Genomic DNA, 24,490 nt, shown 5'->3' on the forward strand with positions numbered 1-24,490 from the left:
GGTTTTTGATATGATAAAAACTCAAGTTAGATACCGTTATTAATCAGCTGAGTTTTAGTTTGTTTGAACTTATTCATTATAATTATTCTACAAAATGGTATAAGAATGCAAACTTAAATTGATTATAGTCTATTATCAATTGAGGTTAAGAAACTAGTGTTGCTTGCATCCTATTAAAGGCATTTATTTTTATACTCGACTAAAATGCAACAAAAAAGGGTTTGATTCTATTAATTTAGTCTTTTTTTATTGCACGTTGGCAGCAGATTCCTGTGTAGCTTCAGATCTGAGTTTTCTTATTAGTAAGCCTCATTTATACTTTTGTAGCAACACTATTTTTATATAATGGCAAAGAAAGGGTTCAGAGTCTTTTCTTTTGTTCCTGTGTCATATGTGGCAGCACTGTTCAATGTTTCTTGAAAACATTACCCACTGTAGTGACGTGTGAATAAACTCCAACTCTGTATCAACAACACTGTTGTGTAACTTCAGTTAAATACTTGTATGTGTGTAGATTAGAAAGAGCCGAGGTAAGATAAAGGATCTGCAGTATTTTATGAAGTATTAATCGTACAAAGGTCAGTTTTATACAAGTGGAAGTGTGTATTTACCTGGTAGTAGGCTGTCAGTAACTACGCCTCTCTATTTGGACTGGTAGATCTCAGCAGACTGGCAACTTTAAAAGTAGCTCTCGGTTCAAAAAAGGTTGGGCACCCCTGACCTACAGTCTTTGAGCAGATTTTCAGCTGGTGGAACAGTTAAGGCGGTAGACAAACACTTGTACCATGTAGTATTGCAATACTGTAGAATAGTAAAAATCACCGAAGTAAAGAAACTAAAGAAGAATTTGCCTACTCGACCTGAAGAACCTAAGTCCCAAAACAAATGTTTGAACAGACAGAAAGTCTATGGCTCTTCCTCTGGGAGGCACACTTACAGAGTGATAAAGAGACAGAGGAAACAGGTCAGACAGAATGAAAGTGAGATAGTGAGAGAGGGGAGATGGTGGCGGACAACCATCTGTCACAAGAACAGACACATCATATTGGGTGTATAAACACACACACTTACTAACCCACTCATGCACAATTTAAGCCCTTTATCCTCTCTTGAAGAGATACTATGTATGAGATTAACACTCAGAGCCAAACACTGAGCTGTGTGCAAGGAGACGCGCTGGACCAGAGGAACCAGTTTCACTGTATTCAATATAAATATGCAGAATGTGTTTCCTGCATTGGGTTAAATAAGATACAACACGTTCAAACTGTGTTGTATAATGAATCCATCTTGTTCATGTTTACCTTGCTATTTCTATATTGAATTAAGGCTAGTAATGAATAGCCTTTGTGTGCACCCGCACTTAAAAAAGAGTGAAGAGTGAGTGAATCTGTGTTCTCAAGTGTTGTGATGATTCTTACATCTTCAGTATTGCATACAAATATGATTCATGGACATGGGCCACGTGGTCCAAAGAACACAACTCTCTGAGCCCCTGAGACCTACTTTGACTGACGGGTAGGACATTTATCTTAGCATCTACAGTCCATATTCTCACCTGTTTTCCTTGCCATTTTGCAACAGTGTGTTCCTGTCGGTGCTGGATCGGTCTGTACACACATAAGTGTTCCTTCGAGTCATGGCACTGGCAGGAATGTTGTTCTGGAGAAAGAATCAAATGAAAGAATCAGGATAAATGAGCTGGTGATGTGATGTGTTTTAAAACTTGAAACAATGAAAGGAGGGCTTCTAAAGAGCAACACGTGCATTGTGCCTGACACTTTATGTGGGACTTTTTGAAAAGCTCTACTGAGTGAACAAATGAAGGCTTCCCTGCCTTGAAGGTTTTGCCTCAGACAGACACTTACAGACTATTAAAGAGTTCATCTCAGGTTAATCTGGCTGCTTCAGTTAATCTTACTGAACAACCATAATCTCCATATTCCCTGTGGGCGAATTTACAGTTCCTTATTCATATGTATGCAGTTGTTAAACTCTTCTAATCTGTGTTAATGTTTGCAGTCTTCATATGTCTGTGTCAGTGTGCTGTAATCTGGGTAATGGGATTGAGGGTCCTCCTCCTGGGGTCTTACTGGGGTTGTGGTGACTTCCTTGCGCCGGTCGGGTATCTCGGCTTTGTTGGGGTTATGAGCCGAGCTGACCATGGGGCTGGAGGGGGTCGGGATGCTCCGAGAGACAATGGTGCTCGTGCTCGGCTTGCGGCTTGACAGACGCTCCTCCTTAAGCCCCGCCACTTCGCCTACACCACTAGGACTCCGCTTGGGGTGCGTCGACACTGGAACTGCTGGACCACCTGAGGGATAGAAAAGATCTCAGTGAGGAAGACTCCCCTCAGCTTTTCATAACGTCTCAATGAATGATCCTAATCACAAAGTGGTGTCTGCAGTCCTTACAGAAGTCAGAGTGCCGTCTCTGGCGGTGGTAGGTGGAGGCGCTGCGCTGAGGCTTGTGGGCAGAGGAGGAAGAGGATGGTGCAGCAGAGGAGGAGGTGGTGTGTTTGCTGGTACCATTGGTGATGGTGCTGGGTCGGACTCGAGCTAGACTCAGACTGCTGGCCGTGCGAGACTCACTGACATCCGTCTGAGAGACAGACACAGACATTTACTAAACAACTGGTGGTGATTAATAAGGTTTTGAATGCGTCTGATGTGTGTATCAACCCAGAGTTATTAAGAACTAACAAGGTGCCCTTGTTCCCCCCTACCTGCAGTGCTATGTATCAAGGTAGATTGCTTTTGTGCAGTTGAACCCAAACATTAAAAAAAAAGCCTATACACTCACGTCGTTCTTGCGTCCCAGCAGCAGGTATGTGGCCGTGACCTCATTGTATTTCTGAGTAGACAGCGAGTCTCTGATCTCCTCTCTGGCGAAGCCCATCCCTACCATCACATCTGGAACGAGAGAAATGACATTACAAAGATTGTAATTTCACAAGCTCTACAAAAAGTCAAAAAAGCATTATCACACAGGTTAACCTTTAGTTACATTATGAAAGTTCCTAGTGCCCTGATGAGTGTGAACCTGCAGTGTTTGATTCATAATCAGAACCTGAATTTAACACCAACTAAAAGTTTAGTTCCATTTAAATGCGTTTGGAGCACCATGTAAGTGACTTGCTTGTTACAGCAGCTCCTGCTGGGCTCTTCTATTTCGGGTTCTTCTATTTATGTCCCCTTTGTGGATGTAACACTGAACATGTTAAGACAAATACAAAAAAAGATCTTATTTTACGTTTTATGTCACTAAATTATTATTGAAACTTTGGTTGATGCAACATGCCAGATCTCAGGCATAAGCTTTTCCACTGATAACTTTCAACCACAAAAACAGAATAAAACAATTAAAAAACCTCCAGAAGCGTCAGTGAGACTCAGCCAGACGTTCCCAGCTTATCCTAACTGATCAGTAAACCATGTTGTCATCAATGATTAGGGTAAATAAAGGTGTGTTTGTTTCTCACCGATGCGGCTGGTGTTGTTCAGGTCCTCCTCAGGCTCTGTGTGGGGCACTAGATCCTCGCCTTCAAAGCCGATATTAATCCACTTGTCTTTCATTATTTGCTGGTGAGGAAAGAGAGGCGCAGTATTTAGACTCTGATGTGGTCAAAGTGAACATGCTGTATGAATGTCTTTTCCTCACATCCAGCGAGCAGCGTTTGGAAGGGTTGAGGACCAGGAAGCGGCGCAGGATTCCCTCGCAGTCTGTAGACATGTAGAAGGGCACGCGATATTTCCCCCCTCAAAACACGCTCCCGCAGTTCCTGAACGCAACACACATTGAACCACAATGAATACAGAGACACTGAATGAATGAAACATCAGGACTAGGCAATGTGTCATTCTGTGTGTTTTTCTGTGATGATGCTCAATCTAGAATTAACGGTGGCCTTAGAGTTTTTGAAACTCTGGAGGGTCATTTCAAACATATTCCATAAAAAAAATCGAATTAAACCCTAAAGGAATGTTTGAAATGTTCAAATTGGATAGCCTGATATCATTAAACTTCAATTAGAATAACAACTCTATTATTATTTGATCAGAATTAGAACACATGTATTCTTCCGACGAGGGGACATTTACATTGTTACAGCAAGTAAAGAGCCAGATAGTTTCATATCAATTAGGAAGCATGCAACAAATATGAAAGATAAAAAATTGAAATTAATCAATTTACAATTAAGAAAAAACACATCCAGTGCCATTAACAGTACTTAAAAAAACAAGTGTAGCATGTGTTAAGTTTTGATATAGGAGCCAGGTGATGGTATTACAGGTGGAAGTATATATTTCACAGTTATTTACAGATGTATTACAGAAGTTGAATTGTCTGACTAAGGGACAGCAGCCAGTAATAATAACAATAATAATAATTATGAAGTGATGAAGACATGTATGTGTATCCCAACACTTCACTTATGCTCACCAGTGCAGTACGACACAATCTAAAATAATTTCTGCTTTGAGCTCAGTCTCCTTAAATAAAATATATCTTGCTCCCACACAGCCTACATGTCACCCACCTTGAGGTTCTGTCCGTCAAACGGCAAGGACCCGCTAACCAGTGTGTACAGGATGACCCCCAGGCTCCAGATGTCCACCTCTGGACCGTCGTACTTCTTCCCCTGGAAGAGCTCCGGGGCGGCGTAAGGCGGGGAGCCGCAGAAGGTGTCCAGTTTACTGCCTGCAGTGAACTCATTACTGAAGCCAAAGTCGGCTATTTTGATGTTGGAGTCGGCGTCTAGTAGCAAGTTCTCCGCCTGCACCATACAACATATAGACACTTAATATACAGAAAACTAAACAGGACAACTGTAATCAAGTATTAGTGGATCATAGGTGGCTGGCATGCACATATAAAGAAATGAAGCTCAGCGTAAGTTCAACCAGGAAGACCGTCATTACTCATTCATTTACTATTTCCATGTTACTACTCTCTCTCCTCTCAATAAGTGATCGGGGGCGTCACTCCCCAGCTTAACCAATCACTTCGCTCTATTCTCACAAGCCTATCATAGCGCTCTGCTAAACCTTTTGAATCTGCTCTTCCCCCTCTGACAGCTGTCATTTCAGGTGACTCGATGCAGCCCTCCTCCCCCCCCTTTTCACCTCCTGTCCCTCTGAATCCAGGGTCAAGCTAAGCCCCTCCCCTTCAGACCGAACCCAACTATCCATTCATCACCACCAGGGTCTAGACCCCAGGGGGGTTTCATCGGATCAGTTCTCCCCTCCCGAATGATACTCCTGCACAACGGGGCCTAATCGCCAAAACTCCATTACATTCATTTGTGTATTCCTGGCAATAAATATGTATTCTACTATTCTTACATCAAAACCGTCTCTCCTGATTGAAATGGTAGTAGTAGTTTGAACATTATGTCGATAACATCTAGCTGTAGTGTTATGGATATCAGCTTTAAAGCAAATGACTGTAACTTCCTGTTTCAGTAATAATAATAATAACACATTCGATTTGTAAAGCTAACATTGCTAACGGCAATCCCAAGGTGCTACAGGAGGCATCATAAAAACAAACAAAAGTGCAAATGTAATATACAGTCTGTTAGATAAGTGTTAATGAGTTAGACGAACGTTCACCTTCAAGTCTCTGTGAACAATGTTCTTCCGATGACAGTAGTGCACCGCAGACACAATCTGAGGACAGATAATAGAGAGGGAGAGAATAATAATAAGACAAATGAGAGAAGATCATTAATATTGCACTCAAGTAGCTCAGATTTAATCTTAATCAGATTTGTGTTACAGCAAAAAATGGCAAATAAGACAAATAAGTACACATCCATGGCTAAAGAATTAGGAGCAGCAATTTAAAGAACTGTGACATTGGTAATATTTAAGTTGTTGAGATATTGTACAAATGTTGGGACATTTATAACAATGTATGTCTTTCACATAAAGGTTATTATTGCAAGAAAAGTGAACATACTGAATATTGCAGGTTAAATCATTTGTGCAATATTTAAAAACCCTTTGGAAAACTACCACTGCTTTTTGTCAAGGGAGCCCTTGTGATGCTCCCTTCTGGGTTGGCCAGCAACAAATGGACAGACAGAAATATAGACAGAAAGAACCATGATTTACAGACCTGTCTGAACTTGGCTCTGGCCTCCTTCTCCTTCATTCTGCCGTGAGCCACGAGGTAGTCGAACACTTCGCCTGAAAGGGGGTGAAAAAAAGTTAGACTGTCTATCAGGCAAGCATGTATTAACATATTCCATGACTAGACTAAAAAGCAGAAAGGTCCACCGACTACGTTGTCTTTATTAACAGTTTTGGTGTACCTTCTATCTTTATAAATCAATGTATATCTTGGTTTCCCACTTCCCATAATAACATATCTTAAGCACCAACACTTGCAGAAGATGGATGTAAATGTAGGTTTCTTCCCTCAGTATGTATTTATGTGAGATCAGGTGTATAAGTTCTCCAACACTCTGGGTGTGTATGAGTTTGGAGTGAGGCATGTGTCCAGATTATTGCAGGAGCAAATGTTGCAATCTCATAAAGAGGTGAAACCTGATAACTGTCCCGGGGGAAATTGGTCAAGCGTACCTTGTGCTATTTTCTGGGACATGACACATCAAAAAGTACTGACACTCCCAAACTGCTCAACATTCTTGGTTCACTTAAATCCTATTTCAGGTCTCCATATAGATGTGTGTTGTACACAGGTATGCACTCCAGCCATACATTTGATCCTAAATATCCTTACAAAGAACACGGGCTGGGGTCTGGGTTTAACAGAGCAGCATTTTGAGCTGCCTCCTTATTAGGTATTGGAAGAAAGAGATCACGCAACATAAAGAGAGAGCAGTGGAGAGAGATTAGGGGATTACAAGGGGGAAGAAAAACAAATAATGAAGATAGAAAAATAGAGTAATGCATGGGAAAGTGGAACAGTGTTGAAGAACAAGAGGAAAAGAAAGAGAGCTCTCTGCCTTGTTCAGAGACAAGAGATGTCACAAATGGAAATGAAAATAAAAGGATTGGACCCGTTAGTTTGATACCTTAAATGAATGAGTCCATCAGTGTCACTATATAGTTCAGTCAAAGTGATCATTCTAACTTGCACCATTCACTACTTGGCAACATTCATGAGCGTGGGGGGGGGGGGGGGGCACTCACCTCCGCTAGCGTACTCCATAATCAGGTAAAGAGTCTTCTCAGTCTCAATCACCTCAAACAACTTCACTGTAACACACAGAGGAAGAGGAGTTAGCAAAGGCCAGCATGGAAACACACGTAGATGAATCCTCTGCAGCGGAACTCACCTATGTTGGGATGGTTCAGAGTTTTCATGATGCGTACCTCTCGAAACAGCTGGAAAACACAAGGAGACATGAAGTTAAACTCATGTTAGCTTCATAAAATGCTGTTCTAGAACAAAATGGCTCTAACCAGAACACTTAATACTGAATCTCATGCTGTTACACATTTTGGGTTAGGGTTAGGCTTTTTCCAATCATACGACACAAGATGGTTAATCACATACATAGCAGTCTTTTTTTGTAAAAATCAATATACGTACACAAACAAATATATGAAAAGTTGACTTAATTAAATGTATTTTGTCAACAGATTACACATGACTATAATAGGTTAGTTGAAACCAATAATATGAAGTTTAAATAAAAAAAGGTTCAACTTAATATTATTGCTTTCAACTAACCTAATACAGTTATGTGTAATCTGTTGACAAAATATTAATTTATGAAATGAAAACTTTGAGTGTAGACACAATGAACACTACTAAGTAAAAACACTTTGAAAAATGGAATTGTCGGACACAGTCCATTTTAAAAGAAGGAGCATGACCTGAGTTTTGGGAAAGCGAAGCCTTCTCCTTCTTCCTCTGATTTATTTTCCATGTATTCATCCAATGCATTGTTCTTCAGTTCATTCATACGATCCACAGCTGGTGTATACACCCCCCCACTCATCTCTCCGACCACCTCTAGACCCAGGCCACCCAAGGGAGAGTCTCAATAGTGCAGGGCCGACAGCGTGGCCTCCTCCCCTGGGTGTGCCCCCCCTCATCCATCACTGCTTCAGACTGCTGCCTCTGATGCCCTCTCCCTCTCTGTCCAATCAATGTATCATTTGTAAAAGCACCAGGGAAGATGCAGCGATGCTGATGTACACATAAAGGATGTTTGCTTCTAACTCCAGATTTAATTACAATTAATTGAACCGCAATTTCACCACAGTCATGATGAAAATCTGGAATACCAGGTGAAATCTCAAGTTAATGACCATTGCAATTGGATTTTAAACTATCAAACAGAGTAATCATGTGTTTAATGAATGAATCATGAACCTTTAAAACACATAAGGGTCTGCAAACAGCCTGTGTGAAGTGTTTAACACATCAAGCCTTTCATCCATCACTGCTTGTTCTGGTTTGGTTATTAGTGTTAAAGTGAGACATTCTGACCCTGAGGTAGAGTGTGTGTGTCGAGTCATGATGTGTGTGTGTGTGTGTGTGTGTGTGTGTGTGTGTGTGTGTGTGTGTGTGTGTGTGTGTCGAGTCATGGTGTGTGTGTGTGTGTGTGTGTGTGTGTGTGTGTGTGTGTGTGTTTGTAGGACAAAGCTAAAGAGTGTCAGGACTATTTCTGTATCAGCAGTAATATAAAATTGAAAAAGAAACAACACCTTGGTTGCTGAACCAGTGCATGTTTTTGAATGTTCATCGTACTAATCCAGGTAGGGGGGACTAAGTGCTAACATACTGTACGCCCTGCTTACTGTTCCTACTGGAATGAATTAGTGAGTGTGTGTGTGTGTGTGTGTGTGTGTGTGTGTGTGTGTGTGTGTGTGTGTGTGTGTGTGTGTGTGTGTGTCATAGATATGTAGAAGTGCAAATATATATACTACACATGTAGACAAGATGTGCATTACTCAAATAGGACACAGGTGTGCATTGGGCACATAACGGCATATGCACGTAACCACACGTGATCACAAATGTGCGCGCACACGCACACACACAAACTACTTCAGACACTACTTCAGACACTAACAACATTTTAAAAGTACCTGCGGAAAATAATTGAGAGACTGATCAAGAATGAAAATAATCATTAGTTTCAGTCATACACTGATTTTATATGTAATCCAATAAAAAGGCAAACATGTACATGCAATGATTAGGCAATCGCTTTTAAACCAATGAAGTGAATTCATATAGAAAAGACTAATGTTGTATTGGAGAATCAGAGAATAATTCTCCACATTAGTTCATTCTCCTCCGTCAGTTCTTCTACACAGTGCGATTTAAAATGGGAAGACACAACACACACACACACACACACACACAACCCACACACACAACACACAACACACAACACACCACACACACACAACACACCACACACACACACACACACACACACACACACACACACAGAGTGTGTAATTGAACTAAGTGCATCAGCTGTTCATCTGAGCTGTAAGAGGAAATTATTGGCTAAGCCCCCCCCCCCCCCCCCCTCTCCTATACACCCATTTACCTCTGTCTTCCTCTCACTCTCTCCCCCACTCTCTTATACTCCTTTTCGCTGCATACATTATCCACTCACAGTAATGCAATCTGTGACCTATGTTGTTTGGGATGTTAGATATAGAAAGAATACAAACATGTTTCCAAAACATATGAGGCTGATATATGGCTGAAAAGAGACGAAGAAAGCAAAAAGCTCAGCAGCTGGCCATGAAATGAAGTGCTGAGTCACTGGTATTGATTGAGCAGTTCAATCAATCCTGGTGTTGTGCTGCGTCGCAGACATATCCTTTCTTATCACACTTGGTAAATAAAGAATTCTTGGTTAGAGCAAACATGTCTGACGCTGACATTTGTCCAGAGATCCAACAGAATAACTTCACTGTCCTGGCTTTTTATGTTCACCCTCTCTTCCTGGTTATTATCTCCCATGGCGATGGCCGCGTCACTGTTGCCATGCCAACCCAGGTATTAATCCCTGAGCCTGAGCTTCCCAGGGAGTTGTGGGAAGTCATGGAACGCTAAGCACATGGAGGAGAAGTGCTCACACAGCTGCTGCCGTGTGCGGATGCCTTACATCACAGAAGGTGCTGATCATGTTTAAAAAACGTAAATGCCTCCAAAGTTATCGTGACAAAACACAAATATATACAATATATTCCAAAAAGCCTGGAGTTATTCATCAGCTGTCAGACATCTTTTAATCAGAGCTCTCGCTGCTTTTTTCAAGGATTTACACAAAGCAACCTAATGACCAAGTTTTCGCCTCTTCCGTCTCTTCTTCCAATAAGGGCAGTGCTGCACGGTTTGATTCATGTGTCTGGTCTGTCCACCTATGACCCATTTATCCAGATTGTGCATCTATATTTCTCTCCCTTTTTTTTTGCACACAAGTACGTTCACACAAACACACAAAGATGTGCTATGTTGCAATGTGGACTTTGAGAAATGAGGAATTGATAATTGTCTAGCTGACATATTTAAATAGCCAGCCTTGTTGCATCTCCACTGCACGACACAGTCTAAGTCACAGCTCTCCACTCTGTACTCTACACAGTGTGAAACTTCCTCTTATCAGCCGCAGCCAATCATGAGACCAGAGACATTCAGAGGAATAAGTGGCAGAGAGACAAAGAACGACACAGTGAACACACAGGCCTCTCTCCACTCCCACGTCAGAGAACTCGTCTGTGTGTCTGTGTGTGTGTGTGTGTGTGTGTGTGTGTGTGTGTGTGTGTGACTCTGAATGAGACGGTCCATTACTGACTGCTGTTGAAATGAAACAGTATATAGCGGCTAGGGTTGCAACTAAATATTAGCATATTTGAGAGGCGGAAACGAGGATTTTTGGTAATTTGTTGCATGAAACCTGACTTTCACAATTAAACAATTATCAAAATAGTAGTTGCAGAGGCTTTGTGCTAACGTTATGCCAGAGCTGGTGCACCTCCACAAAAAGACTACACCTCGAGCACATAGAAGTCTGCTCAGTTTGGACTGCATGTGTCTCACTGAATTGTTTCTGATGCAGGCGGGGATGGTCGAAATATACCAAAACATCAAATCAGTCATAAAGGTTGATCATAGAAAGCCAGTTCCTTTACATTTCATTACCACAAAATGAATGAAAGAATAAAAAAAAAGATACATTTCGCTATTTATAAATGCATAGCAGTTGTATCCTTTTCTGTAAACCTTAACACAGTCATTCTTTATCACATAAAAACAAAAGGTTGTAGACATGATGCTGAATGAGAGGATTGGTGCAGTGCTATCAACAGGTGAAAGCCAACATTCAACTATAAATATTTTTCCTTCACCAGATTATTTCATTTCATTTTCATTTCAATCTTTATTTCGAACAGATTAAAAAAATAACAAATGTGAAAAACAGAATAACGTATTGTTAAAATACAGTATTTATCCACATTCATGATAATATTTATATATTCAACAAAAAAAGTCTTCATATTAATAATAATCATATGTGTCTGAAAGGGAGTAGGAGGAAGCAAATGCTTATTAATTCCCACCCCTTACTTGATCAATGATTGTCCTTTAAATCATTATGCAAGTTATTCCTAATTACATTTACATTTATACGATCATTTCTCATCTTCAATCACCTTCTTCATTCTCATCGTTTTCCAAAAAAGTGTTTCTGTACATCCTTTTAAACTGAACTATGCTTGTGCTTTGTTTGAACTCCTGCTCCAAACCATTCCATAAAATCACCCCACATTACAAAATGATTTAAAGTTGAAGTAACCCAAGCAGCACATTTGTATAGAATAATTCTCCAAGTCTGTTTGAGAAAGTTAAACAGAACTATCTTAGACTCTCCTTGATGCATAAGATTTTGGCATCTCCCACTTTTATGTCTCATTTTTAAATAATTCATCATAATAAAACCACTTACTATAAATAAGTCCTAAATTGTGACACCTGAATCAAATAAAGTTTAAGTTGTACTTTGGAATTATTTATACATTTAATTCCTGGTCACAAGGTCTGGTTAACACTGTTATCCATTCAAAATGATTGAATGGATAAAGCTATATTCTTCTTTCTCACAGACATTTCAGATAATCAAAGGCCTGAGGAAAACTAGCCCATGCTGATGCCTCTCTCTCCCTCTCCAGCAGGGTGGAAGGCCCACACCAGGGGCGGATTGGCCATCGGGACGAATCCCGATGGGCCGGTACCGAAGTGGGCCGGTCGAGAGTCCCGGGCTGATTTGTAGTCCCAGTCCGCCCCTGGCCCACACTGAGCGGTGTCCTGCAGCATGTTTCAGGCCCTAATGAGAAACATTACTCAAGGATTCTCCTGTCGCTGGGGAACATGTGAATAGACTTTTGCCCCCGGCTCTCCCTTTGTAGCCTGTTGCTGGGAGAGCTGCCCTTCTACATTATCCCAACAAAATGCACATGTAAAGAGTACCGCTCTCCCCAAATACTCCCATTCCCTTAATGTACAGCAGCAATTGGAGCTCCCAGGCCTATCAATGAGAGGATCTGAATCATTCATGCAGAGTAGCTGGAGTTTAATTCAGGCCTCATATAGCTGGCTGGCTGTTTGACCCAGATCTAAGAAGCCTGACTCAGCTTTGGGAAATAGGGAGCATTACATGTAGCTTTATAAGAGTTGGCTGTACAGTAAGGAGAGGGAAAGAAAAAGAAAGTGAAAGACCCAGGCAGACCGTCAAACTTCTCTTCTTCTACTCTTCTGTTCCTTTGAAGACAAGCTGGTGGGAAACCTTCTGCTCTCCCTCTGTCTGCCCTCTTGTCCCTTTATTGTCTAATTATTCCCTTTACGCTCTGGCACAATAACAACAATGAATATAGCAGCAGCAATATGATTATGCACAGACACCCACACAGACACAACGTGCTGCACACAATAGCAATGCAGATAATGGCATTACACATGCACACAAAGGCAGAGCAGAGAGCGTGTCGGGCTGCCCGTTTATCGGCCTGTTATCCACACACACCACACACACACACACACACACACACACACACACACACACACACACACACACACACACACACACACACACACACACACACCACACACACACACACACACACACACAGACACACACACACACACACACACACACACACACACACACACACACACACACACACACACACACACACACACACACACCACACACACACACACACACACACACACACACACACACACACACACACACACACACACACACACACACACACACACACAACACACACACACACACACACACACACACACACACACACACACACACACAATTCTGTTCCGTTCTGCTCTGTATCTTGTCTTTCTCAGGGTCCCTACTCCTGTCTGTGCCAAGGCCTCAATAACACCCCCCCCCCCCAACGCAACCAGGCCCGCCTTTTGTTCGCCTGTCTGGAATTCAGCTCCTGGCTGAGGGGACCTGGGCGAGGGACAAAACACACTTCAATGGATTAGATGGTGTCCGTGCCCCACACACACACAGCAGGCCTTTGATGGGGCCCTGCAGCCTGGCAGATTATCAACACACTGCAGGGAAGAGAGCATTTAAAACACACTTGGTTCTATATGTTGTTACTATTATAAAGTGTTAACATATGAAACAGGACAACAGCAATACTTACAAGAGATTGGAGTAAGATTTAACAGAAAACCCTGTTCTCTGTTTCATGCACTCACACATCTCTTTAACTCTTTTGCTGTGTTCAGGTGTAAGCAGGATAGTCAGGATTTCCAACTCTGCTTATAAAACACCTTTACAAATGTGTGTATACTCTTCTCTAATAAAATCAACACCCCCAGGCCGATTGTAACAGGAACAAACAGTTTACAGGTTGCAGCTGTAAGCCTTGGCAGACAATAGTTGTTTTATCAACTCCAGCTACACTGATAGATATTCAATGTAGTAGACGATAATCCCACTACAATTTAAACATTTGAAGTAAATGAAATCTTGTAATGAATAAATTACAAGATTGCATATGTGCGGTTTGAATGCATTTGCAACCGACACATTAAATAACCAGTGAAATATGTTGCAGAGTCACACTCGTCTCTTGGTGATGATGACTCATTTTCTCTTGCCTGGTCTGGCACTTGGGTGAAATAAGGACGAACCGAAGCAGAACTGGTTGTTCTCTTATGGCGCATTTCCACTGCAGGGCCTCACACGGCTTAGTACGGTATAGTTAGGCCTTGGTAGGCCAGGCTCACTTTATGCTGCGTTTCCACTACAGTTTAGTAGCTGGGGTAGTAACTATAGTAACACAGTGTAGGCGGAGCCGTGACGTCATCTTCAATGCGAAACACAAAACCAACATCAGCCGTTAGCTGTTAGCACTCAGAGCTCACAGCTCTTCATATCTGTTCAGAAACTAGACACAAGTTAAACAAGTACAAACCACAGACTGTCTGTGTCATGGCGAATACAGTCGCTGCTTTATTTATGTCTGTAGGCCGTTGTTGTGAGTGTGGACGGTCGGAGCATATACTGCGGTTAGCTTAGCCGATCTCCATTCAGAAAACACGCATTTTAAAAGGTTTTTCGCCTGCCTGCAGACTTGTCAAAGCATTAATTCATGGTTTTTACTAACCGGTATCAGTATGTTGTTACTTCGGCATCATTCTGAAACGTGTATTACAATTAAATCACGGTCAAATATGTTCATCTTGTTGTAGTTGTAGCCCCCTTGCCAGCGATTCTCTCTGACCATTCAGCAGTCGAGAGTGTTTACGTCACTAGTTTAGCATATTAAGCCCGGTTGTTGGCCCGGTAAGAACCTCGATTTTGGAGGGCCAGAAAAAAGGTGAAAAGGTAGCCCTGAGCCGGAACTAGCCCTAGTGGAAACGCAAAAGAAAACGGGCCGGGTTTGGCACGGCACGCTTAAACCGTGTTACGCGCTGCAGTGGAAATGTGCCATTACACACTTTTAAAAAACACTAATAAAAGCTAACAGTCCCTACAGTACATCCCTGACTTTCTTTCAGGAGAAAGTGTAGTGCTACAGACGCTAGAGGTACAGCTGTGATTACAGTAGAGTCACTACTGCTACACAACCCCCGGGGACGAAGCAGAGAGAAGTGGGACACATGTGGAGTAAAGAGAACAAAATAGAGGGTTGATAACTGAGGCGAAACTGAATGTGGAGAGGAGAAAGAAAGAAAGATACAGGAGGAGGAAGATTATAGGCACATCATTAAAGCTAACAGCATTAGCTACTGTGTGCTTTCATTTCAAGCAAACTGTAAATATATATTGAATACTAATGTCGTGGGAATTCAAATTCGAAATGATGTGCGTTTCCATTTTAGGTACACAGAGGCATATCTGCCAATTATAACAAAAGTCTGACTAACACCTTAACATTAGCTTATGATGCACTTGTTCATGCTTTTCATCCAAAGACACATTAGTTCATGTTTATTACGAGAGATAGGGATTGGAATTTTTCTGACATCATATTTCAAAAAGTCCAGCCTCTCAGAGAACCCAGAGATCCAATATGTAAATATGTTGTTTATAAAAGCATCTCAGCTCAATGTATTGCAATATACACATAACTGTAAAGAGGAGGTTCAAATGTCTCTACTGTGTTTTAAACTATTTTTCTTTTTGTATTTACTTTTTAATATTTACTTGCACTATATTTTTCTGTTTTTCTGTATTATTGTGTTGCACTGTTGGAGAAGCCTGAGACCTAAGATTTTCATCGACATAACTACTCTGTAGCTATGTCCGTATGACAAATAAAGAACCTTGACATGTCTCCATGCTTTAATGTTCAAAAAGCTCTTTATTGTTCTCTGCCTGTGCTGCAGCACCTCTTTTCACCCTCTGTCTGAAACCAGAGCCCAGTCTGCTCTGATTGGTTAGCTCTGTTGTGATTGGTCAACTGCATAAAGATCACCTACAATGCATTGGAGCCCTATCCAATAGAAGTGTTACAAAGTGATGTCATTTTGTCCAGAGAAACTCCCTCTGGAGGGAACACAGGGATGTTAGCCTCTGCTGATCGTTCACATGCACACAAACCTATAGAACACACTACAGGAGAGGGAACACCCCAAAAAGCAGAATAGGGGCGCTTTAAGTGAAGACATATATTTTATTCAAGCTTTTATAAATCAGCTTTCAAAAATAAATTGGCAACTATGTTGATGAATGATGAATTGTTTAAATTAAAATTATGCAAAATTGCCAAATTGGGTTGTTAAAGTTAAAGTTGTTAAACAATCTGTTTTGCATGGCAGATATTTTAAAACATATTTTTTTGTGGGCTTTGTGATGGGCCATTTAAAGAAGTCACCTGCAGGTCACTCAGAACTTCACATACTAAAAACATTTACATGCAATTGAATAACTTGTTGTGTAAAAAGGCTGACAAGCGAGAATATTCACTAAACATTTATGCACTAAATGATGAATTGAGTAATTGAGAAAACAATAGCTGAATTGGCCTAATTTTCAAATGTTTTGAGTAAGTAAAGCAATGAAAAGAGACGGTGAGAGAGCGGTGATGTGACCGAGACAAAGAGACACAGTGTAGGACACCAAGCTGTCAGGTGACATTATCTACAATACTGCTGACAGGACAGGACACACTGCGCTATGCAGCACCGGACCACTACCACTCTGCAGAACACACACACACACACACACACACGCCCTGTTAGAACCAAGGTCTAAGCTTAAAGAGTTGAAGGGCACATGGAGTAATTGAGAAGCATGTCAAAGTAAAACAGGAAGCAAATGATGTTCTGAGAGAAAGAAAAAAAAGGTGAATTCCAGAAGAACGGTGTTTAACACAAAAGGTGTGTGTTCCCACAGCAGAACAACCAACAGACATCATCCATCCCCCCCCGCTTCACCTCTGTTAACTAGAGTCAATAGGTGGAGATAACAGAATGTGACTCTGCAGCGAGTTGTGTTGTTGTAGATTAATACTGCAAAATAGTTCTTTATAAAAGATGAAAAAGCATTTGTATCACCTTGTTTAGGTGTTAATCTAGGACACAATCAGCTTGCAGCAATGCAGCCTTTTGTTAACGACCCTTTGCAATGTAGCAGAAAGCAATATCTATCCATTTCCCAAATAATCCATACTAGGCTGAAATATGTTGAAATAGAACTGCCAAAACTGAAGCTTTAGATTTCACAGTAACGATTGGATACCATCTGTGTTTATTTTCTCACTAACACAAACAATTTAAAGGTTGCAAGATTTGTGAGGGTCCTCAAGATTTTTGTTTAGTATGCAGGTAGTGCGTGTCGGAATCAAATTGTGAACATTTTAATTTACATTTTTCTGTACACTGTTTTGTTACCTTGCACATTCTTGTGTTCAAATATATTTGCTCATCTGAAACTTCGTTAAGGATGGACTCAGACTTCTTCCAGTGTGGGAATGTCTGGTAGTGAGACCCTTTCTCCTTCATATCCTCTTAAATCAAGGTAAGAAATAGTTTTAAGAGAAGAAATGATGTTCATGCAGTTTCCCAGTTGAAACTGAATACGGGGACAGAAAATATAACAGAGAGGAGCTGTGGCTGAACAGGAACATGATAGATATACGATTACCTTTTAAAATAATCCATCAATGTTCAAATTAGAAGTGGAACGCAAACTAAAAGGAATGGCACTGATCTAACAGAATGAGAGAATCTACTCTTATTTCTATCTTTACTTACATGGTGTATATATTGTTCTGTTTCCTTATGGGTTGACGTGAATAGTCAGAGGAGCAGTGTTATAAATCCTACCAGTATCTAGGCTATGTGGACCAACTAGCACCAGGCCAGACACCATCAATAACCGGCAGTGTCATCAATAGAGTCCCAGCCCGGCCCGGACGGTTAGCTAACCAGCTGAGAACCATCAATAGGCTGTGTGATGCAGTATTGATTTGATGATGCACTGGAGGGTATTTGTAGCAGTGAAGGTGACGATAAAGAAGCTCATAATCAAACAGGCCACCGTTTGGTCAGCAGAGCCACTTCTGAACAAAGAGGGACTTGTGTGAACTGTGAGAACACACACCACACACAAGGTTAACACTGCCTCTGAGTGACCAAGAGCCACAATGACGGAGGCCTGGGCAAAAGGTGGGAAAAACCAACAGTAGTAGATGGCATTAATAAATAGCCTCCACTGTGATCAGCTCATTGTTTTTAGCCATTCCTAAAGGTAAAAGTGCTAAACATTTACAGGGAACAGTTTCCTAATGTTAGTATTTCTTTTATGTTCTCAGTTTTACATCCTTGTTCACTGTAAATTGACTGTTGATATACATTACATTTGAACGCCACAAGAAATCACAAAACAAATCTGACATTTATCTGACAAAAAATGTATCGATCAATAAACGAAAAAAAGAATCAACAGATGAATCAATAATGGAAATTAAAGTTGGCAGCAATCCTAGAAAACCCTGGAGGGAGTATTTTTTATATAATTGGAAACAGTGAAATGTAAGATATAATTTCCCCTCAATTAGGGTGCATTCACACCTGCCTTTTATAGTCTGGTTGAATCGAACCCTGGGGCGTTTAGCCGCTTGGTGCGGTTCATTTGGGTCGGTGTGAACACAGTCCGAGACCTCTGAAGTGAACTAAACAACCGGACTCTGGTCCGCTAAAATAGGTGGTCTCGGAGTGCTTGCTTGCGAACTCTGGAGCGGTTCATTGCTGGTGTGAACGCAGTCCGCACCAAAACATAGGAAGCGTAGTATTTACGTGTCACAAGAACGCGGATATCTTCAAAATCTTTAGCGAAAGACTCTTTCAAGACATCCGCGGTTGTTTAGTTAAAGAGTGAAGCAGAATTAAGTGTTGAACAGTGTCGTGTAAAGTAAAAATGCTCCGTCAGCTACATAAAAGTAAGAGCCACCTGTCGTCGGTGAAACGCCCTCCTGACTGCAGAACGTCTCATTATGTGTTATAATGTTTTTTAACGGACGTTGTCTGATTATATAATCATATGCGCGGGCCGCTGGCGTCTATTGATCTCCAGATTAACAGCAGCATGAGAATAACCTGTAGAAAGTGCCGATGCTCCATGGCGGAGGCTCCGGTAGAAATTGCCGGGATTTGCGTTTTTACCCCTCATTGTCTGACCAATGGTGGAACAGCATTTCCGTGCACATGACCACCAGAGAGCGGACTATTAAGTGTGAATGCACTTAACCTGCATTGACAACATGAAAATAAACACCAATATGCTTATCTTCCACACAAAGCAAAGAAAAGAAAGCAGTTGAAGACAATTTAAAATAAAAGCGTATTAAACTTTATTTAAGGATGACCCCTTGAGATGAATTATCTCGTTTTCGAGGGGTCCCAAAAGTTACATCTAACATTTATTCTAAACAGCACAGACACCACCCCATCATGAACATTCCACTAACAAAGCCAGATGAGGAAAACAAAGCATCGTTAACTGTTTGAAAACAGGAAGCAGGCCTGAGGCTGTTTCTCACTCAATTTTGTTTCATTAGATCGCTCTCAATGAACACATGCATCAAGCACACAAACAGCGGGGCAGGCCAAGTTCAGACAGAAGGGAATCATCTCATTAGAGCCATGAGGGCAGCTCACCTAGACAAGCATACAGTGACGCACATGATCATTTAACTTAGTTAGAGGGCTGTGTGCACTAGGGATGTGCATCTCCATCACTGAGGCCGATGCAATGCGCATCTCGATACGTTGCCACGATACGATACATTAACGATACATTTGAAACACCAGGCGATACGATTCACCCCTGTTGCGATACAGTTCGATACGATTTGATTCAACATTATGCGATACGGGGCGATACGATTCAACACGATGCAAAATAATGATACTTCAATATGGTACGACAGAGGATTTTTGTTTTATTCCTTATATGCAGCAAATCATACATTTAAAAAAAAGTGCTTTACATATTTGGTACTGCACATCCCATCATGCTGTTTATTTTTTACCTTAAACTCTCCAGAGTACAGTACAATGTTATAACACCTCACAGTTAAACAATGTAAGGATGCATTGCTCATGATTAACAATGTGCTAATAACAGCTACCATAGAGCAATGCCCATACAGCTGCCAGCCTGATGTGCTTAACACTCATTCATAGGCTAACTCACCAGTGAGCAGAAAGCAGTGGTTTCTATAGGAACAATAAAGAATATAACCTCTTTCACAAACAGGTATTTCTTAACTGCTTACAGTGAGGAAGACATTTAAACTGTTATTGGCCGTCACAGGCTGCTGTAAACTAAACACCACTCTCTCTGACAGAACACCTCACTGAGTGATTTCACTCATGTCTAACTTTCAGGTTTCTCTTTTCAGCCGCAGACCCCATGTCGCCTCTTTATGTGCGTCGCTAACTTCCTCGTACTACTTGTGTACTTTAAAGCGGCTCGGCATCGTTTACAATTTGCGAGCGATTTGTGAAGTTGACCGTCTTTCTTGAAAAATCCGAAGTGTTACCAAACGTTTGATTTGTAGGTATTTTTTCGGTGCGCTGTGTTTCTCTTTCTCCTCGACTTCCATGTGTGTTGATAACTGAGACTCTCGGCCCTCCGTAGTGCGAAGCAAAGATCAAAGATCGTCTCTGCTGAGTGCTGACAGGATGAGAGGGTATTATATGAATGAATCGTTTGTTTACCGATGCAAAGACGCTACAATCGATTGCATCGCGAGTTCAACCCAAACTGTAGCCGATGTGCACTCTTTCAACCGGTGCACTCGCAATCTTGAATGTTTATGCCGGTGCACCGATGAGAATCGGTGAATCTAACATCCCTAGTGTGCACACATGATGGTTATGTGATATTGACACAAAGTAGAACTCCGTGTCTCTAGCTTATTGAAATGTCTCCATAAAATGACCCATATAACTGGACAGGAAGGGGTTTTATCAAACAGAAGAGGGACAGCTGAACTTGGAAAGAGGCATCTTCCCAAGTATCAACATTTAACAAACCCTCCCCGAACTAATGCAACGTTTCTCAGCTCCTGCAGCCTTTGTGTTGTTTCACATAACAACGCAAAGGTCAAAGTTCAGAATTACTGCTGCACGCAGCAGCAAACCTGAGGGCTATAACCCAAGGCAAAACAACATCAAAAGATGCTTCTGTGATGCAACGCAATTGCAAATAAACACACTCAGGATACAGACTGCCATTACATGTGATGCATTCACATATATCATGTAGTTCAAGAGGTTACATGCTTAATGGATTGCATTTATATAATGCTTTCCTAATCTTGTTGACTTTTGAAAGCACTTTTACAACTGAAGTCAGTATTCACACAGTAGTGACAGAGTCTGTCATACAAGATGCCACCTGCTAATCAGGAGTGTTAAACATTCACACCCACTATTGGCTCTGCCATCAGGAGCAATGTGTGTGTTCATTCTTGCCTAAGGATACTTCGAGTAACAGCGATAACATGAGGTAAGCTGGAGGTGACAGGGATCACCAAAAACATAACAATAGGACAACAGTTATGATGTTTTATAGTAACCGTTAAGACAATATTACAAAATAATAAGCACCAAGAAGAAACAGATGGCCGAGGTATACTTCTTCCTGTCTTTGATTCATCTTTACACAAACACACTGTTGCATTTCACTCACCTTCTGCAGACTGGTTGGGTTAAGTTGGGTTTTATCAATGATCTTTTATTGCAACCTGGAAGGAAACAACAGATAAAGAAATTAGACAATGTAAAAAAATCTAAGATATTTAAGACTTCTCCATATTTCTAACCATATTGTGTTGTTTCCGTAGAAAAAACCCTTACGTCACTCTAAAACTGCTTGGGGTTCATAGGGATTCCCTTTTTCATTATTTTCATTGGTAATTCATCTGCTGATTATTTTCCTAATTCATCTTTTTGTCAAATACAAATCAGATAATAGCAAAGGATCGAATTTGGCTTTATATTACTAATTTATCAACTTATTTGCTGATTATTTTTTTGTCTTACCTACTCATAGCTTCAGCCCTATTTGTATTTATCATGAACTATTTTAGTCTAAAATCGGCATGAGGCTGTCTTTGCCCTTAACAGTCTTGCAACTACTGAATAATGCTCTCTGGATTACATAAATCATGCATTACAATTTATATTATCTACAGTTCACAAGATGAACTAGAACAAAACAAAAGCACACAGCAGCGCTGACCAACAGTTCAAATGACAGTGTGTTCCAGCCTGTGAAGAACACATGAGATCAAATCCACTAAACAAACAAACAAGGCTCATAAGAGGCTTAACAACATGTGATGACCCGGGTCACAGACTGCGGCAAACACCACAGTATGACCGTCTTCCGCTGTATACGGTTGGAACACAACAGCTTCACATGATGCAGCCAGCGGCAGACCACACACAGCTTCACTGAGCCCTATGGACACATTCACTCAAACTAATGTAGGTCAGGTTTTTACGAGAAGAAAGACTACAGTATATTAAACACACACAAGTAAACCTGGCTGTGTCTCTTCAAGACTTGGATTGTGCTGAGGCAGGATGGTTTTTGGCTGGCTGTAAGGGAACACAAGGTGCTCTGAACTCTGTGGAATAGTCCTTTTTAAAACTCCTTCTGTGGGCTGAGTCACAGGGTATGCTCTGTTCTGCTCCCAAACCATCCACTCTTTTCCTTCAGCCTCATCATTCTCAGCATGCATGACTTCATAGTTACTTGCAGTGATACGTTAGCTGTTGACAAATCAGCACTAAATGTAACATTTCTAGGATTATGAACTGCCAGTGACTCTTTGATTTGATCCTATTGTCCTTCCCCTTCAGTGCTACACGAGTTAAACCCTTTCATATCATGTTATTATTAACTCTAACTCAACAATGCAGCTTTGTACTTAGATAGTACTTAGGCATGTTTGACTTGCATTACAGCTCGGCTCCCATACAATTGTTGGCCTTGGAGTTCTATCCATTTATATTTATGTTTTATTTTATGTTATACAATTGCCTAAGACCACATTTGAAACCATTGCTTCTGGACAAAGTTGAATCACAGACCACAAACATTTGTAGGCCAAAACCAGCAAGCAAGCTTGTTAACTTTAGCAACCAGACCAAAGAGCTTATCATTTAAACATTATTCAACCCTTTAAACTAGTTGGGAAGAAAGTCATGTCATGTGTTTATCATGTGACAAGCCTTAGGAGTGTGCTCATGTAGTTTTCCCAACATTAAAGCAAGATTTTTAGCATATTCCACAACTTTTCAGTGACTAGAACATGTGTCGACTGTCTGCCAGCTTTTTCCAGACACCTGGGAACCTCTTCCTGGTTCTTTTCACTCACCTCTCTGCCGGTCAGGATGTGTCGTGCCAGCTTGACCTTGGCGAAGTTGCCCTTGCCGATGGTTTTGAGCAGCCGGTAGTTTCCGATGTGCGGCTGCTCATCTGAGCACAAGGCGATGGAGTTACGACATCGAGCACCAAGTGAGCGGCCTTCGACCAGCCGGTACCCTTCTCTGAGCGGCTGGCCGACAGGGAGGTATGCTGGAAGAGAGAGACAGAGGGACCAGTTAACCACCAGTATAACTAAACAATGTGTCCGCCATTTTGAATAAAGAGTTTTGCTTTTAGATGGCCTTTCAGATAGATGTGTTCTATTTCTACATACTAAACTGCAATTGGTTTATGAAAAAAATTGAAAAACCTGGGACCCAATGGAGTGTCATCATCATGTTAAGAATGTACCAAGAGAGATGTTACCAAATGATGCTAGGTAACAACTGTCTTGGTACATTTTAAGAACCGGTATCGATAAGCATAACCGGAATCAGAATTTGAAAACGGTAAAATTCTAACTAATACCCAACCCTAGTCAGAATTGGAAGGAGCATTCAGTGTTCATGAATCACAATCTGTATTGGCATCAGCACTGGATAACACATTTGAATGAAACCCTCTCCATGACATCAAAGAGCCCAACGAACACCATGTGACCTTGACTCTAGTGGTCCTGTGGTCATGTGACTGCGACTCAGTACCACACACCATAAAGCCAGAAAAACCAGGCCACCTATGAATCTGATCTGACCCCTCAGTCTGCATTCCTCACATTCATGTGTGGCTTTGAGGTCAGCGGTGATGGACACGTGCTGCTGTGTCTGTACAACACGAGCAGCCATCCACACACTGATCTGAAACACTCTATTCACATGACAAGTTCAAACTGCGATGGGCATTTTTCACTATTTTCTGACAATTAATAGGCCAAACAATCCAGACAACATTCGGCAGATTAATCAATAATGAAAGTTCTTTTTAGTTGCAGCACCAATATAAAGCAGTTTTTTTTATTTTTCTGCAACCATCCACTTGACAGACACACATCCTGACAGCATCTGAACTCTTCAGGTCAAGTGAGGCCTTGGAGCATAAACATCAAAC

At 41.2% G+C, this 24,490-nt stretch overlaps 1 protein-coding gene across 1 annotated transcript in view; it reads right to left on the bottom strand.

Moving 5' to 3' along the window:
- The window catches only part of LOC117555585 (MAP/microtubule affinity-regulating kinase 4-like), a 66,564-nt gene that overhangs the window by 14,199 nt on the left and 27,875 nt on the right, over nt 1-24,490 (bottom strand). The window contains 15 exon segments of the mRNA XM_034230500.1: nt 1,559-1,662; nt 2,094-2,314; nt 2,415-2,601; nt 2,803-2,912; nt 3,482-3,581; nt 3,661-3,756; nt 3,758-3,781; nt 4,541-4,777; nt 5,616-5,672; nt 6,124-6,194; nt 7,164-7,229; nt 7,310-7,358; nt 21,698-21,739; nt 23,370-23,543; nt 23,546-23,593. Of these exon segments, the coding sequence (XP_034086391.1) occupies nt 1,559-1,662; nt 2,094-2,314; nt 2,415-2,601; nt 2,803-2,912; nt 3,482-3,581; nt 3,661-3,756; nt 3,758-3,781; nt 4,541-4,777; nt 5,616-5,672; nt 6,124-6,194; nt 7,164-7,229; nt 7,310-7,358; nt 21,698-21,739; nt 23,370-23,543; nt 23,546-23,593 (1,586 nt within the window).

The sequence above is a fragment of the Gymnodraco acuticeps genome, unplaced genomic scaffold (genome assembly GCF_902827175.1).
Source record: "Gymnodraco acuticeps unplaced genomic scaffold, fGymAcu1.1, whole genome shotgun sequence".
Taxonomy (NCBI): domain Eukaryota; kingdom Metazoa; phylum Chordata; class Actinopteri; order Perciformes; family Bathydraconidae; genus Gymnodraco; species Gymnodraco acuticeps.